This window comes from Scyliorhinus torazame, chromosome 22 (genome assembly GCF_047496885.1).
Source record: "Scyliorhinus torazame isolate Kashiwa2021f chromosome 22, sScyTor2.1, whole genome shotgun sequence".
Classification (NCBI taxonomy): Eukaryota; Metazoa; Chordata; class Chondrichthyes; order Carcharhiniformes; family Scyliorhinidae; genus Scyliorhinus; species Scyliorhinus torazame.
The window spans coordinates 22,865,065-22,881,900 of NC_092728.1; the positions used below are offsets into that span (position 1 = coordinate 22,865,065).

The 16,836-nt window shown below is 62.9% G+C and overlaps 1 protein-coding gene across 1 annotated transcript in view; it reads right to left on the minus strand.

Annotated features, from left to right (window-relative positions):
* Positions 1 to 16,836, minus strand: part of LOC140399455 (CXXC-type zinc finger protein 1-like) — an 83,107-nt gene that overhangs the window by 10,028 nt on the left and 56,243 nt on the right. Inside the window, 5 exon segments of the mRNA XM_072489032.1 lie at positions 4,899 to 4,948; positions 6,559 to 6,669; positions 8,966 to 9,173; positions 12,951 to 13,000; positions 13,002 to 13,136. Of these exon segments, the coding sequence (XP_072345133.1) occupies positions 4,899 to 4,948; positions 6,559 to 6,669; positions 8,966 to 9,173; positions 12,951 to 13,000; positions 13,002 to 13,136 (554 nt within the window).

The following is a 16,836-nucleotide window of genomic DNA, read 5'->3' on the forward strand; positions in this document are numbered from 1 at the left end:
CCACCCCCTCAAAGGGGCAGTCCCCACCCCCTCAAAGGGGCAGTCCCCACCCCCTCAAAGGGGCAGTCCCCACCCCCTCAAAGGGGCAGTCCCCACCCCCTCAAAGGGGCAGTCCCCACCCCCTCAAAGGGGCAGTCCACACCCCCTCAAAGGGGCAGTCCACACCCCCTCAAAGGGGCAGTCCCCACCCCCTCAAAGGGGCAGTCCCCACCCCCTCAAAAGGGTAGTCCCCACCCCCTCAAAGGGGCAGTCCCCACCCCCTCAAAGGGGCAGTCCCCACCCCCTCAAAGGGGCAGTCCCCACCCCCTCAAAGGGGCAGTCCCCACACCCTCAAAGGGGCAGTCCCCACACCCTCGCTCCCTCAAACGGGCAGTCCCCACCCCTCGCTCCCTCAAACGGGCAGTCCCCACCCCCTCGCTCCCTCAAAGGGGCAGTCCCCACCCCCTCGCTCCCTCAAACGGGCAGTCCCCAGCCTCTCGCTCCCTCAAAGGGGCAGTCCCCACCCTCTCTAACTCCCTCAAAGGGGCAGTCCCCACCCTCTCTAACTCCCTCAAAGGGGCATCCCCACCCCCTCGCTCCCTCAAAGGGGCAGTCCCCACCCCCTCGCTCCCTCAAAGGGGCAGTCCCCATCCCCTCACTCCCTCAAACAGGCAGTCCCCACCCCCTCGCTCCCTCAAACAGGCAGACCCCACCCCCTCGCTCCCTCAAAGGGGCAGTCCCCACCGCGTCGCTCCCTCAAAGCGACAGTCCCCACCGCCTCGCTCCCTCAAAGGGACAGTCCCCACCCCCTCGCTCCCTCAAAGCGACAGTCCCCACCCCCTCGCTCCCTCAAAGGGGCAGTCCCAACCCCTCGCTCCCTCAAAGGGAGTCCCCACCCCCTCGCTCCCTCAAAGGGGCAGTCCCCACGCCCTCGCTCGCTCAAACGGGCAGTTCCCACCCCCTCGCTCCCTCAAAGGCGCAGTCCCCACCCTCTCGCTCCCTCAAAGGGACAGTCCCCACCACCTCGCTCCCTCAAAGTGGCAGTCCCCAGCCTCTCGCTCCCTCGAAGGGGCAGTCCCCAGCCTCTCGCTCCCTCGAAGGTGCAGTCTCCACCCCCTCGCTCCCTCAAAGGGGCAGTCCCCACCCCCTCAAAGGGGCAGTCCCCACCCCCTCGCTCTGTCAAAGGGGCAGTCCCCACCACCTTGCTCTGTCAAAGGGGCAGGGCCCAACCCCTCGCTCCCTTAAAGGGGCAGTCCCCAGCCTCTCGCTCCCTCGAAGGGGCAGTCCCCACCGCCTCGCTCCCTCAAAGGGGCAGTCCCCACCCGCTCAAAGGGGCAGTCCCCACCCCCTCAAAGGGGCAGTCCCCACCCCCTCAAAGGGGCAGTCCCCACCCCATCAAAGGGGCAGTCCCCACCCCCTCAAAGGGGCAGTCCCCACCCCCTCAAAGGGGCAGTCCCCACCCCCTCAAAGGGGCAGTCCCCACCCCCTCAAAGGGGCAGTCCCCACCCCCTCGCTCCCTCAAACAGGCAGTCCCCACCCCCTCAAAGGGGCAGTCCCCACCCCCTCGCTCCCTCAAAGGGGCAGTTCCCACCTCCTCGCTCCCTCAAACGGGCAGTCCCCACCCCTCGCTCCCTCAAACGGGCAGTCCCCAGCCTCTCGTTCCCTCAAAGGGGCAGTCCCCACCCCCTCGCTCCCTCAAACGGGCAGTCCCCACCCCTCGCTCCCTCAAACGGGCAGTCCCCACCCCTCGCTCCCTCAAACGGGCAGTCCCCACCCCCTCGCTCCCTAAAAGGGAGTCCCCACCCCCTCGCTCCCTAAAAGGGGCAGTCCCCACCCCCTCAAAGGGGCAGTCCCCACCCCCTCAAAGGGGCAGTCCCCACCCCCTCAAAGGGGCAGTCCCCACCCCCTCAAAGGGGCAGTCCCCACCCCCTCGCTCCCTCAAAGGGAGTCCCCACCCCCTCGCTCCCTCAAAGGGGCAGTCCCCACCCCCTCAAAGGGGCAGTCCCCACCCCCTCAAAGGGGCAGTCCCCACCCCCTCAAAGGGGCAGTCCCCACCCCCTCAAAGGGGCAGTCCTCACCCCCTCAAAGGGGCAGTCCCCACCCCCTCGCTCCCTCAAACAGGCAGTCCCCACCCCCTCAAAGGGGCAGTCCCCACCCCCTCGCTCCCTCAAAGGGGCAGTCCCCACCCCTCGCTCCCTCAAACGGGCAGTCCCCAGCCTCTCGTTCCCTCAAAGGGGCAGTCCCCACCCTCTCTAACTCCCTCAAAGGGGCAGTCCCACCCCCTCGCTCCCTAAAAGGGGCAGTCCCCATCCCCTCGCTCCCTCAAACAGGCAGACCCCACCCCCTCGCTCCCTCAAAGGGGCAGTCCCCACCACGTCGCTCCCTCAAAGCGACAGTCCCCACCCCCTCGCTCCCTCAAAGGGACAGTCCCCACCCCCTCGCTCCCTCAAAGGGGCAGTCCCCACCCCCTCGCTCCGTCAAAGGGGCAGTCCCCTCCCCCTCGTTTCCTCAAAGGGACAGTCCCCTCCCCCTCGTTTCCTCAAAGGGACAGTCCCCTCCCCCTCGTTTCCTCAAAGGGACAGTCCCCACCCTCTCGCTCCATCAAAGGGACAGTCCCCACCCCCTCGCTCCCTCAAAGGGACAGTCCCCACCCCCTCACTCCCTCAAAGGGGTAGTCCCCACCCCCTCACTCCCTCAAAGGGGCAGTCCCCACCCCCTCGCTCCCTCGAAGGGGCAGTCCCCACCCACTCGCTCCAGCAAAGGGGCAGTCCCCACCCCCTCGCTCCCTCAAACAGCCAGTCCCCACCCCCTCACTCCCTCAAAGGGGCAGTCCCCACCCCCTCGCTCTCTCGAAGGGGCAGTACCCACCCCCTCGCTCCCTCGAAGGGGCAGTCCCTACACCCTCGGACCCTCAAAGGGGCAGTCCCCACCCCCTCGAAGGGGCAGTCCCCACCCTTTCGCTCCCTCAAACGGGCAGCCCCCACCCCCTCGAAGGGGCAGTCCCCACCCCCTCGCTCCCTCAAAGGGGCAGTCCCCACCCCCTCGCTCCCTCAAAGGTGCAGTCCCCACCCCCTCGCTCCCTCAAAGGGAGTCCCCACCCCCTCGCTCCCTCAAAGGGGCAGTCCCCACCGCCTCGCTCCCTCAAACAGGCAGTCCCCACCCCCTCAAAGGGGCAGTCCCCACCCCCTCGCTCCCTCAAAGGGGCAGTCCCCACCCCCTCGCTCCCTCAAAGGGGCAGTCCCCACCCCCTCGCTCCCTCAAAGGGGCAGTCCCCACCCCCTCGCTCCCTCAAAGGGGCAGTCCCCACCCCCTCGCTCCCTCAAAGGGGCAGTCCCCACCCCCTCGCTCCCTCAAAGGGGCAGTCCCACCCCCTCGCTCTCTCAAAGGGACAGTCCCCACCCTCTCGCTCCATCAAAGGGACAGTCCCCACCCCCTCGCTCCCTCAAAGGGACAGTCCCCACCCTCTCAAACCCTCAAAGGGGCAGTCCCCACCCCCTCAAAGGGGCAGTCCCCACCTCCTCAAAGGGGCAGTCCCCACCCCCTCAAAGGGGCAGTCCCCACCCCCTCAAAGGGGCAGTCCCCACCCCCTCAAAGGGGCAGTCCCCACCCCCTCAAAGGGGCAGTCCCCACCCCCTCAAAGGGGTAGTCCCCACCCCCTCAAAGGGGCAGTCCCCACCCCCTCAAAGGGGCAGTCCCCACCCCCTCAAAGGGGCAGTCCCCACCCCCTCAAAGGGGCAGTCCCCACCCCCTCAAAGGGGCAGTCCCCACCCCCTCAAAGGGGCAGTCCCCACCCCCTCAAAGGGGCAGTCCCCACCCCCTCAAAGGGGCAGTCCCCACCCCCTCAAAGGGGCAGTCCCCACCCCCTCGCTCCCTCAAAGGGGGCAGTCCCCACCCCCTCAAAGGGGCAGTCCCCACCCCCTCGCTCCCTCGAAGGGGCAGTCCCCACCCCCTCGCTCCCTCAAAGGGGCAGTCCCCACTCCCTCAAAGGGGCAGTCCCCACTCCCTCGCTCCCTCAAAGGGGCAGTCCCCGCTCCCTCAAAGGGGCAGTCCCCACCCCCTCAAAGGGGCAGTCCCCACCCCCTCAAAGGGGCAGTCCCCACCCCCTCAAAGGGGCAGTCCCCACCCCCTCAAAGGGGCAGTCCCCACCCTCTCGCTCCCTCAAAGGGGGCAGTCCCCACCCCCTCAAAGGGGCAGTCCCCACCCCCTCAAAGGGGCAGTCCCCACCCCCTCAAAGGGGCAGTCCCCACCCCCTCGCTCCCTCAAAGGGACAGTCCCCACTCCCTCAAATGGTTAGTCCCCACCCCCTCGCTCCCTCAAAGGGGCAGTCCCCACCCCCTCGCTCCCTCGAAGGGGCAGTCCCCACCCCCTCACTCCCACAAAGGGGCAGTCCCCACTCCCTCGCTCCCTCAAACGGGTAGCCCCCACCCCCTCGCTCCCTCAAAGGGGCAGTTCCCACCCCCTCGCTCCCTCAAACAGGCAGTCCCCACCCTTTCGCTCCCTCAAACAGGCAGTCCCCACCCTCTTGCCCCCGGAAGGGGCATCCCCACCCCCTCGCTCCCTCAAACAGGCAGCCCCCACTCCCTCGCTCCCTCAAAGGGGCAGTCCCCACCTCCTCGAAGGGGCAGTCCCAACCCCCTCGCTCCCTCAAACAGGCAGTCCCCACCCCCTCGCTCCCTCGAAGGGGCAGTCCCCACCCCCTCGCTCCCTCGAAGGGGCAGTCCCCACCCCCTCGCTCCCTCGAAGGGGCAGTTCCCCCCCTTCGCTCCCTCAAACAGGCAGTCCCCACCCTCTTGCCCCCGGAAGGGGCAGTCCCCACCCCTCGCTCCCTCAAACAGGCAGTCCCCACCCTCTTGCTCCCTCAAAGGGGCAGTCTGCACCCTCTTGCCCCCGGAAGGGGCAGTCTTTGTGCTCATACTCACCCTTCGATGCGAGTCGGGTACATTGATCCGAATGATGTTTGACTCTCATACTGTGAACGAGAGGGAGAGGGGGAGTGAGAATGGAGTCCGTGTCAGGGAAACATCTACCTCTGCCTCATTTGTTTCAATCCCAGTACCCTTGCACTTGTAGCTGGCACTAATCAATGGTAACCGAGGTTCGACACAGACCTCGGTGTGCAAACAGACCAAGCATCAAACGCTGCGTCTCAGGTAAGTAGTCAGGAAAAAGGCCAACCCAGCCAGAGACTTTATTTCCAGGGGAATCAATTGCTGAATGGGCCTCCTCCTGTTCCTGTGTAACAGGCTCGAGAGGGGCTGAATGGGCCTCCTCCTGTTCCTGTGTAACAGGCTGGAGAGGGGCTGAATGGGCCTCCTCCTGTTCCTGTGTAACCGGCTCAAGAGGGGCTGAATGGGCCTCCTCCTGTTCTGCATAACAGACTTGAGGGGGGCTGAATGGGCCTCCTCCTGTTCCTGTGTAACCGGCTCGAGAGGGGCTGAATGGGCCTCCTCCTGTTCCTGTGTAACAGGCTCGAGAGGGGCTGAATGGGCCTCCTCCTGTTCCGATGTAACCGGCTCGAGAGGGGCTGAATGGGCCTCCTCCTGTTCCTGTGTCACAGGATCGAAAGAGGCTGAATGGGCCTCCTCCTGTTCCTGTGTAACAGGCTGGAGAGGGGCTGAATGGGCCTCTTCCTGTTCCTGTGTAACAGGCTCGAGAGGGGCTGAATGGGCCTCCTCCTTTTCCTGTGTCACAGGCTCGAAAGAGGCTGAATGGGCCTCCTCCTGTTCCTGTGTAACAGGTTCGAGGGGGGCCGAATGGGCCTCCTCCTGTTCCTGTGTAACAGGCTCGAGAGGGGCTGAATGGAACTCCTCCTGTTCCTGTGTAACAGGCTGGAGAGGGGCTGAATGGAACTCCTCCTGTTCCTGTGTAACAGGCTCGAGAGGGGCTGAATGGGCCTCAAATGATCCAGTGTAACAGGCTGGAGAGGGGCTGAATGGAACTCCTCCTGTTCCTGTGTAACAGGTTCGAGACGGGCTGAATGGGCCTCCTCCTGTTCCTGCGTAACAGACTCGAGAGGGGCTGAATGGGCCTCCTCCTGTTCCTATGTAACAGGCTCGAGAGGGACTGAATAGACCTCCTCCTGTTCCTGTGTAACAGGCTCGAGAGGGGTTGAATGGGCCTCCTCCTATTCCTTTGTAACCGGTTAGTACGATAGATGGAATTTGGAAACCCCATTGGTCGGTTGACTGCACTCACCCGGATAATATTTTATTCATTATAAATTTAAAGTGCCAAATAAGTTTTTTCCAATTAAGGGGCAATTTAGTGGGGCCAATCCACCTACCCTGAGACCCACACAGACCAAGGAGGTTGCAAACTCCACACGGGCAGTGACCTGGGGGCTGCGCTCCAAGATGGGTCCTCGATGCCATAAGCCAGCAGTGCTAACCACTGTGCAACCGTGCCGCCCTCCCCAGATTGTAATTGGCAAACCATTTTGCCTTGCTCATTAACCAATCAGAAGGGTACACCTGCACGACCTGAAGTACTTCACCCTATGACAGAGAATATATTTGCAAACGTAATGTTGACCATGTGATTCGGTGCAGAGCTGGTTGCTGTTGGGACCGAATGCTGTACCTTGGCATAGCAGCGCTCCATATGTTTCATGGCTGTCTTGGGATTGATCGGATGACCACATGACACACAGAATATTTGGAAATCTGCCTCTTCGCTGTCACCTTCATTCACCTACACAACCAATGAGAACGAGATTCTGAGAAAGGGGAAACATTGTCCACAATCCCAATGGACCCAAACCCCTTCCCATTCACTCCCACTGTCCACAATCCCAATGGACCCAAACCCCTTCCCATTGACTCCCACTGTCCACAATCCCAATGAACCCAAACCCCTTCCCATTCACTCCCACTGTACACAATCCCAATGGACCCAAACCCCTTCCCGTTCACTCCCACTGTACACAATCCCAATGGACCCAAACCTCTTCCCATTCACTCCCACTGTGCACAATCCCAATGGACCCAAATCCCCTTCCCATTCACTCCCACTGTCCACAATCCCAATGGACCCAAACCCCTTCCCATTCACTCCCACTGTACACAATCCCAATGGACCCAAACCCCTTCCCATTCACTCCCACTGTGCACAATCCCACTGGACCCAAACCCCTTCCCATTCACTCCCACTGTACACAATCCCAATGGACCCAAACCCCTTCCCGTTCACTCCCACTGTACATAACCCCAATGGACCCAAACCCCTTCCCGTTCACTCCCACTGTACACAATCCCAATGGACCCAAACCCCTTCCCGTTCACTCCCACTGTGCACAATCCCAATGGACCCAAACCCCTTCCCATTCACTCCCACTGTACACAATCCCAATGGACCCAAACCCCTTCCCGTTCACTCCCACTGTACACAACCCCAATGGACCCAAACCCCTTCCCGTTCACTCCCACTGTACACAATCCCAATGGACCCAAACCCCTTCCCATTCACTCCCACTGTGCACAATCCCAATGGACCCAAACCGCTTCCCATTCACTCCCACTGTACACAATCCCAATGGACCCAAACCCCTTCCCATTCACTCCCACTGTACACAACCCCAATGGAGCCAAACCCCTTCCCGTTCACTCCCACTGTGCACAATCCCAATGGACCCAAACCCCTTCCCATTCACTCCCACTGTGCACAATCCCAATGGACCCAAACCCCTTCCCATTCACTCCCACTGTACACAATCCCAATGGACCCAAACCCCTTCCCATTCACCCCCAATGTACACAATCCCAATGGACCCAAACCCCTTCCCGTTCACTCCCACTGTACACAATCCCAATGGACACAAACCCCTTCCCATTCACTCCCACTGTGCACAATCCCATTGGACCCAAACCCCTTCCCATTCACTCCCACTGTGCACAATCCCAATGGACCCAAACCCCTTCCCATTCACTCCCACTGTGCACAATCCCAATGGACCCAAACCCCTTCCCATTCACTCCCACTGTACACAATCCCAATGGACCCAAACCCCTTCCCGTTCTCTCCCACTGTACACAATCCCAATGGACCCAAACCCCTTCCCATTCACTCCCACTGTGCACAATCCCAATGGACCCAAACCCCTTCCCATTCACTCCCACTGTACACAATCCCAATGGACCCAAACCCCTTCCCATTCACCCCCAATGTACACAATCCCAATGGACCCAAACCCCTTCCCATTCACTCCCACTGTACACAATCCCAATGGAGCCAAACCCCTTCCCATTCACTCCCACTGTGCACAATCCCAATGGACCCAAACCCCTTCCCATTCACTCCCACTGTGCACAATCCCAATGGACCCAAACCCCTTCCCATTCACTCCCACTGTACACAATCCCAATGGACCCAAACCCCTTCCCATTCACTCCCACTGTACACAATCTCAATGGACCCAAACCCCTTCCCATTCACTCCCACTGTGCACAATCCCAATGGACCCAAACCCCTTCCCATTCACTCCCACTGTACACAATCCCAATGGACCCAAACCCCTTCCCGTTCACTCCCACTGTACACAATCCCAATGGACCCAAACCCCTTCCCATTCACTCCCACTGTGCACAATCCCAATGGACCCAAAACCCTTCCCGTTCACTCCCACTGTACACAATCCCAATGGACCCAAACCCCTTCCCATTCACTCCCACTGTGCACAATCCCAATGGACCCAAACCCCTTCCCATTCACTCCCACTGTACACAATCCCAATGGACCCAAACCCCTTCCCGTTCACTCCCACTGTGCACAATCCCAATGGACCCAAACCCCTTCCCATTCACTCCCACTGTGCACAATCCCAATGGACCCAAACCCCTTCCCGTTCACTCCCACTGTACACAATCCCAATGGACCCAAACCCCTTCCCATTCACTCCCACTGTACACAATCCCAATGGACCTAAACCTCCTTACTTGCCAGGGCGACGGACACAATCCTGACGGAGTTAACCCTTCCATGTCTCACTGACCTCTTCGTCCTCTTTGATGGATTGCTGCTTGGCTTTGGTGATGATGGTCTCCAGCTCGTGGAACTTGCGTTCCATCTCCTGCAGCTTGCAGCGGGCCTGGTGCTGCTCGCGTCGGATCTTCTCCAGCAGCTTCTTGCCGTGTTCCTCAGCGATGCAGGGACTCTGCTGCCACTGCTGGATCCGCTGAGGGAGGATCTCATAGATGCGGCTGCAGAATGACCGGAGGGCAAAATGTCAGCCAGACCCAACCAGGAAGGGGCAGGGGGGCAACTAGCAGCACGGCCTGCATTTACACAGCACCAGGACGCTTCACACAACGCTCACAAAGATGTATTAGGGGCCGGTGACTAAAAGCTCAGTCTAAGGAGAGAGAGAGGGGGGGGGGGGGTGGGACAGGGAGAGACAGAGAGAGGGGGTGACAGGGAGAGACAGAGAGAGGGGGGGTGACAGGGAGTGACAGAGAGAGGGGGGGTGACAGGGAGAGAGGGGGGGGGGGGGGTGACAGGGAGAGAGGGGGGGTGACAGGGGGAGGGGGACACAGGGAGAGAGGGGGAGGGGGACACAGGGAGAGGGGGACAGGGAGAGAGGGGGGTGACAGGGAGAGAGGGGGGGTGACAGGGAGGGGGGGGTGACAGGGGGAGGGGGACACAGGGAGAGAGGGCGGGTGACAGGGAGACAGGGGGGTGACAGGGAGAGAGGGGGGTGACAGGGGGAGGGGGACACAGGGAGAGAGGGGGGGTGACAGGGAGAGAGGGGGGGGGTGACAGGGAGAGAGGGGGGGACACAGGGAGAGGGACAGGGAGAGAGGGGGGGTGACAGGGAGAGAGGGGGGGTGACAGGGAGAGGGGGGGGTGACAGGGAGAGAGGGGGGGTGACAGGGAGAGAGGGGGGGGGTGACAGGGAGAGAGGGGGGGTGACAGGGAGAGAGGGGGGTGACAGGGAGAGAGGGGGGTGACAGGGAGAGAGGGGGGTGACAGGGAGAGAGGGGGGGTGACAGGGAGAGAGGGGGGGTGACAGGGAGAGAGGGGGGGTGACAGGGAGAGAGGGGGGGTGACAGGGAGAGAGGGGGGGTGACAGGGAGAGAGGGGGGGTGACAGGGAGAGAGGGGGAGTGACAGGGGGGGGGACACAGGGAGAGAGGGGGGGTGACAGGGAGAGAGGGCGGGTGACAGGAAGAGAGGGGGGGTGACAGGGAGAGAGGGGGGGTGACAGGGAGAGAGGGGAGGTGACAGGAGAGAGGGGAGGTGACAGGGAGAGAGGGGAGGTGACAGGGAGAGAGGGGGGGATGACAGGGAGAGAGGGGGGGTGACAGGGAGAGAGGGGGAGGGGGACACAGGGAGAGAGGGGGAGGGGGACACAGGGAGAGAGTGGGAGGCGGACACAGGGAGAGAGTGGGAGGGGGACACAGGGAGAGAGGGAGAGGGACAGGGAGAGAGGGGGGGTGACAGGGAGGTGACAGGGAGAGAGGAGGGTGACAGGGAGAGAGGGGGGTGACAGGGAGAGAGGGGGGTGACAGGGAGAGAGGGGGGTGACAGGGAGAGAGGGGGGTGACAGGGAGAGAGGGGGGTGACAGGGAGAGAGGGGGGTGACAGGGAGAGAGGGGGGTGACAGGGAGAGAGGGGGTGACAGGGGGAGGGGGACACAGGGAGAGAGGGGGGGTGACAGGGAGAGAGGGGGGGGTGACAGGGAGAGAGGGGGGACACAGGGAGAGAGGGGGAGGGGGGACAGGGAGAGAGGGGGAGTGACAGGGGGGGGGACACAGGGAGAGAGGGGGGGTGACAGGGAGAGAGGGCGGGTGACAGGGAGAGAGGGGGGGTGACAGGGAGAGAGGGGGGGTGACAGGGAGAGAGGGGGGGTGACAGGGAGAGAGGGGAGGTGACAGGGAGAGAGGGGAGGTGACAGGGAGAGAGGGGGGGTGACAGGGAGAGAGGGGGGGTGACAGGGAGAGAGGGGGAGGGGGACACAGGGAGAGAGGGGGAGGGGGACACAGGGAGAGAGTGGGAGGCGGACACAGGGAGAGAGTGGGAGGGGGACACAGGGAGAGAGTGGGAGGGGGACACAGGGAGAGAGTGGGAGGGGGACACAGGGAGAGAGGGCGAGGGACAGGGAGAGAGGGGGGGTGACAGGGAGGTGACAGGGAGAGAGGGGGGGTGACAGGGAGGTGACAGGCAGAGAGGGGGGTGACAGGCAGAGAAGGGGGCTGACAGGCAGAGAGGGGGGGGCTGACAGGCAGAGAGGGGGGGGCAGACAGGCAGAGAGGGGGGGCAGACAGGCAGAGAGGGGGGGCAGACAGGCAGAGAGGGGGGGGCAGACAGGCAGAGAGGGGGGGCAGACAGGCAGAGAGGGGGGGGCAGACAGGCAGAGAGGGGGGGGCAGACAGGCAGAGAGGGGGGGCAGACAGGCAGAGAGGGGGGGCAGACAGGCAGAGAGGGGGGGCAGACAGGCAGAGAGGGGGGGCAGACAGGCAGAGAGGGGGACAGACAGGCAGAGAGGGGGACAGACAGGCAGAGAGGGGACAGACAGGCAGAGAGGGGGACAGACAGGCAGAGAGGGGGGGACAGACAGGCAGAGAGGGGGGGACAGACAGGCAGAGAGGGGGGGCAGACAGGCAGAGAGAGGGGGCCCACAGGGAGAGAGAGGGGTCCCACAGGGAGAGAGGGGGCCCACAGGGAGAGAGGGGGCCCACAGGGAGAGAGGGGGCCCACAGGGAGAGAGGGGGCCCACAGGGAGAGAGGGGGCCCACAGGGAGAGAGGGGGCCCACAGGGAGAGAGGGGGCCCACAGGGAGAGAGGGGGCCCACAGGGAGAGAGGGGGCCCACAGGGAGAGAGGGGGCCCACAGGAGAGAGGGGGCCCACAGGGAGAGAGGGGGCCCACAGGGAGAGAGGGGGCCCACAGGGAGAGAGGGGGCCCACAGGGAGAGAGGGGGCCCACAGGGAGAGAGGGGGCCCACAGGGAGAGAGGGGGCCCACAGGGAGAGAGGGGGCCCACCGGGAGAGAGGGGGCCCACCGGGAGAGAGGGGGCCCACAGGGAGAGAGGGGGACGCAGGGAGAGAGGGGGACAGGGACAGGGCGACACAGAGGGACGGGGGACACAGAGGGACGGGGGACACAGAGGGACGGGGGACACAGAGGGACGGTGGGGACGCAGAGGGACGGGGGGAACGCAGAGGGACAGGGGGGGAACACAGAGGGACAGGGGGGAACACAGAGGGACAGGGGGGAACACAGAGGGACAGGGGGGAACACAGAGGGACAGGGGGGAACACAGAGGGACAGGGGGGAACACAGAGGGACAGGGGGGAACACAGAGGGACAGGGGGGAACACAGAGGGACAGGGGGGAACACAGAGGGACAGGGGGGAACACAGAGGGACAGGGGGGAACACAGAGGGACAGGGGGGAACACAGAGGGACAGGGGGGAACACAGAGGGACAGGGGGAACACAGAGGGACAGGGGGGAACACAGAGGGACAGGGGGGAACACAGAGGGACAGGGGGGAACACAGAGGGACAGGGGGGAACACAGAGGGACAGGGGGGAACACAGAGGGACAGGGGGGGAACACAGAGGGACAGGGGGGAACACAGAGGGACAGGGGGGAACACAGAGGGACAGGGGGGAACACAGAGGGACAGGGGGGAACACAGAGGGACAGGGGGGAACACAGAGGGACAGGGGGGAACACAGAGGGACAGGGGGGAACACAGAGGGACAGGGGGGAACACAGAGGGACAGGGGGGAACACAGAGGGACAGGGGGGAACACAGAGGGACAGGGGGGAACACAGAGGGACAGGGGGGGAACACAGAGGGACAGGGGGGAACACAGAGGGACAGGGGGGAACACAGAGGGACAGGGGGGAACACAGAGGGACAGGGGATGTAGAGGAACAGGGGGACAAACAAGAGGGACAGTGCGAGCGCGGGGGCGGAGTTGGCATTGGGGGCGGGGGGGAGTGACAGACAGACACACACACAGCCTTACTTGGCAGCTAGTTTGATCCCACACTCATCGGAACAGTACTTGGAGTTTTTGCCGAGCTAGCTGGACGCAGCCAGGGCCCAGGCACTGCCGCAAGCTTGTCAGCTGCTTACTCTCCACCTTCTCCGGGTGTTTGGTCTTCTGTTTGCGTTTCTGCTTCTGTTTGTGGCGTCTGTACTTCTCCTCTTTCTGTGAAAGACAGCACCTCCCGCAGAAAGAGAGCGAGGGGGGTGGGGGGAGGAACAGAGTGGGTTACCGTGGAAACAGGGGAGGAAGCGGCTAACCAACATCCCCCCTCAACCCCCGACCTAAGCCATCCTTGCACTTCCCCTCTCGCACGCAAGGTCAACCCCCCACCACCCCCACCAACACCCATCAGCCCAACGACCCGTCCCGACGCCCGACACCACCGGGTCATCCAGAGATCAAGTGCGTGTCCCCAAAGCCCTCACAGTTAACGCGCTCCCGCTGACCCCGCCGCCACCTTAACCCAGGCCAGCCCGTCAACAGGTTAGTGCACAGCAGATCTCCAAGAACAGCAATCTGTCGGGGGACTCGCTTACTCGGGGGACTCGCTTACTCCTTTGTTGCAGTTTAATTGTCTTTAGTTGCTCCGTGTTGGCTTTGAGGGAGGTGTGTTGGAGCCAGGACCCAACCGTGGTTTTGGTTTTAAAAATGTAAAAATGGTGTGGTTCACTCCAGACGCTGGTTTTCAGGGCCTCACATATCTGGAGGCGCATCCCGGGGGACAGAAGCACTCATTTGTGCGTGCGCGGACACACACACACACCACACACACATCTCCAAATCCTTAGCACAGGCAATGGAGGGGGAGCAACACATCGTTATTTTAGCAAAAGAGTTCCTTTCGGGTTGAGGTGGGACGGTCAAGATTTCAACTTGTCAGCTCTTTGAGAGGAGTAGGGAGAAAGGAGCCAGTGTACATCAGTGGAGTTCGAGCAGGTGGTAAATCTGGCTGGGCCTTTCAGAGGGCCCACACACTGCGACAAAGAAAAGGCTCCCATCCTAGCTCTGCCAACAACCCCTCTGCACCCACATCACCCCCGACTCCCGGACGACGTGCCGAGAGAACAAGCTGCGATTGGAAGAGATCAAATCTGGAGGAAGAGAGAGAGAGAGAGCGAGAGGGGGGGGGGGGTGAGAGAGATCAGGAGAGGGGTGGCACCAAAGGATCCTGGCACGGAGAGTACGTGAGTAAGGGGGTGCATGTGTGTCGGCGCGTGAGTGCGTCTCAACGTCCGTCCGTGCCTGAGACATGGTCCACCAAGTGGAAATTGGTTGACAGGGGCAGGGCGGGTTTGTTCCCCCCCCCCCCCACCACACCTCTCCTGGGTTACTCCCAGATGGGTGAAGCTAGGGGCTCGAGTGCCCACAACCACGTCCATTCCCACCTCCCCCCTTGCGTAACGCACACTGGAGTAACGGCACACTTCCTCGGAGAGGAGAGTGAGGAGTGGGGAGAAAACGTTCCATCGAGGCTGTTGCTCTCCTGCACGCTTGGGGGGCGGAATTGCGACGCAGGAAGGGATTGCAACGCCGCAGCTCCAGAATCGATGACTGCCCAGCTGGGGGAGGGGGCTTTGTGCAGAGGGGAAGGAAGGGGTCAGCAAATGACAACCCCCTGCCCATCACTCCTTAGCCTCTTTTCTCATGGTGGGTGTGGGGGGAGGTGACGGGAAGGGGGGGAGGTACTGCAAGGCTTCCCTCGGCTCCTGGCGAATGGTTCATTTTGCTGCAGCGCTCACTAACGCACTGAAAGTGTTGATGGACTCGGCCTCCTGGTGCTCCCGTGTGACCATTGCTGGATAGGGAAAGCTTCCTCCATTGGCTGAAGCCACTGCATCGTGACTCAGCTCCTGTTACTCTTCACCTCAATGCTTTGTATATATAAATGTAGATATATATATATACATATAAAAACATCGCTCCAAATCGTAACCCTGTGGGCTAAGTGTCTGTCTGCGGCTGTACGCTGAACACCTTTGGCCGCCCGCCTCTGCAATGGTGCAGCACGCTCCTGAATCTCGCAGCCTGATGGGGAAGCACCGCACTGACCGACTGTTGGTTCAGGCTAAGAAAAATAATTGGAGTTTAGGATTACACAGAAGGAGCAAATCAGATTGGATTAACAACACTATTTTTAAACTGCCTGTTCCAGAACAATAACAAAGCTTGGGTTTGGGGGGTGGGGGGTGGAGTTTAGAACGTAAAGGGAATTGAGGTGGATTCACCCATCCCGTGTTCCCTTCTCCCCTCTCGCCTGCTGAGTGTGCCAATATCCGAGACTCAATCACTGGGCCTTAGCACTGAGGGACCGTAGGTCTGAGAGCACAGTCCTGCAAGCGGGTAGTGAGGGCTGAGGGAGGGGGGGGTTCTCATACTGCTGCCCGAGGCAGCAGGGAACTATCCTTCTGATGTGCATGTTGGATATCACGCCAACTGTAAGATTGTGTGAGGGGAACCATTCAGATTCACGCCAGACAGGACAGTGCTCGATCCCCGACACATCTGACAAGAGCGTGGCTGCGCCCACCCCCTCACAGCCAAGCTTTGTTTCAACAGAAAGAGAGAGAGAGAGAAATGCAGACTGGACGCTGGAGTGCTGCTGCCCCCCAGTGGGAAGGAGGTGGAACAGCAGACAGTGCGCAGCTCGAATGGGAGAACTCGGGCAGTTTCTGAAGCTTGAAACATGTGCCCTGGGCTGAAGGTAGGTACCCGCATCCCCACGCCAGTCTCTGCCACGGTCCACGCCAAACCCTCACCACTCCCAACCACCCAACCTATTGCTGCCTCGCACCGCCAGCCGCCATAGTGACTTCCTCAGGGCCACGGATGGACGCGGTAGAGAACCGTAGAGGGAGAGAATGGAAGGGGATGGGGGAGACGGGCGTGCACAGGGTTAGGCAGGGGTCGGCCATTCAGCCCCTTCCTGCATGTTCAAGAGTGACCTGTTTGTGGAGAAGGGGCATGCAAAGTGAGGGGCTAGAAGATGACAGAGGGGAGGACAGGCAGGGAAGGGTGAGATGAGGGGGAGGGGAGGGTGCGAGGGGGAGGGGAGGGTGCGAGGGGGAGGGGAGGGTGCGAGGGGGAGGGTGCGAGGGGGAGGGTGCGAGGGGGAGGGTGCGAGGGGGAGGGTGCGAGGGGGAGGGTGCGAGGGTGCGAGGGGGAGGGTGCGAGGGTGCGAGGGGGAGGGGAGGGTGCGAGGGGGAGGGGAGGGTGCGAGGGGGAGGGGAGGGTGCGAGGGGGAGGGGAGGGTGCGAGGGGGAGGGGAGGGTGCGAGGGGGAGGGGAGGGTGCGAGGGGGAGGGGAGGGTGCGAGGGGGAGGGGAGGGTGCGAGGGGGAGGGGAGGGTGCGAGGGGGAGGGGAGGGTGCGAGGGGGAGGGGAGGGTGCGAGGGGGAGGGGAGGGTGCGAGGGGGAGGGGAGGGTGCGAGGGGGAGGGGAGGGTGCGAAGGGGAGGGGAGGGTGCGAGGGGGAGGGGAGGGTGCGAGGGGGAGGGGAGGGTGCGAGGGGGAGGGGAGGGTGCGAGGGGGAGGGGAGGGTGCGAGGGGAGGGGAGGGTGCGAGGGGGAGGGGAGGGTGCGAGGGGGAGGGGAGGGTGCGAGGGGGAGGGGAGGGTGCGAGGGGGAGGGGAGGGTGCGAGGGGGAGGGGAGGGTGCGAGGGGGAGGGGAGGGTGCGAGGGGGAGGGGAGGGTGCGAGGGGGAGGGGAGGGTGCGAGGGGGAGGGGAGGGTGCGAGGGGGAGGGGAGGGTGCGAGGGGGAGGGGAGGGTGCGAGGGGGAGGGGAGGGTGCGAGGGGGAGGGGAGGGTGCGAGGGGGAGGGGAGGGTGCGAGGGGGAGGGGAGGGTGCGAGGGGGAGGGGAGGGTGCGAG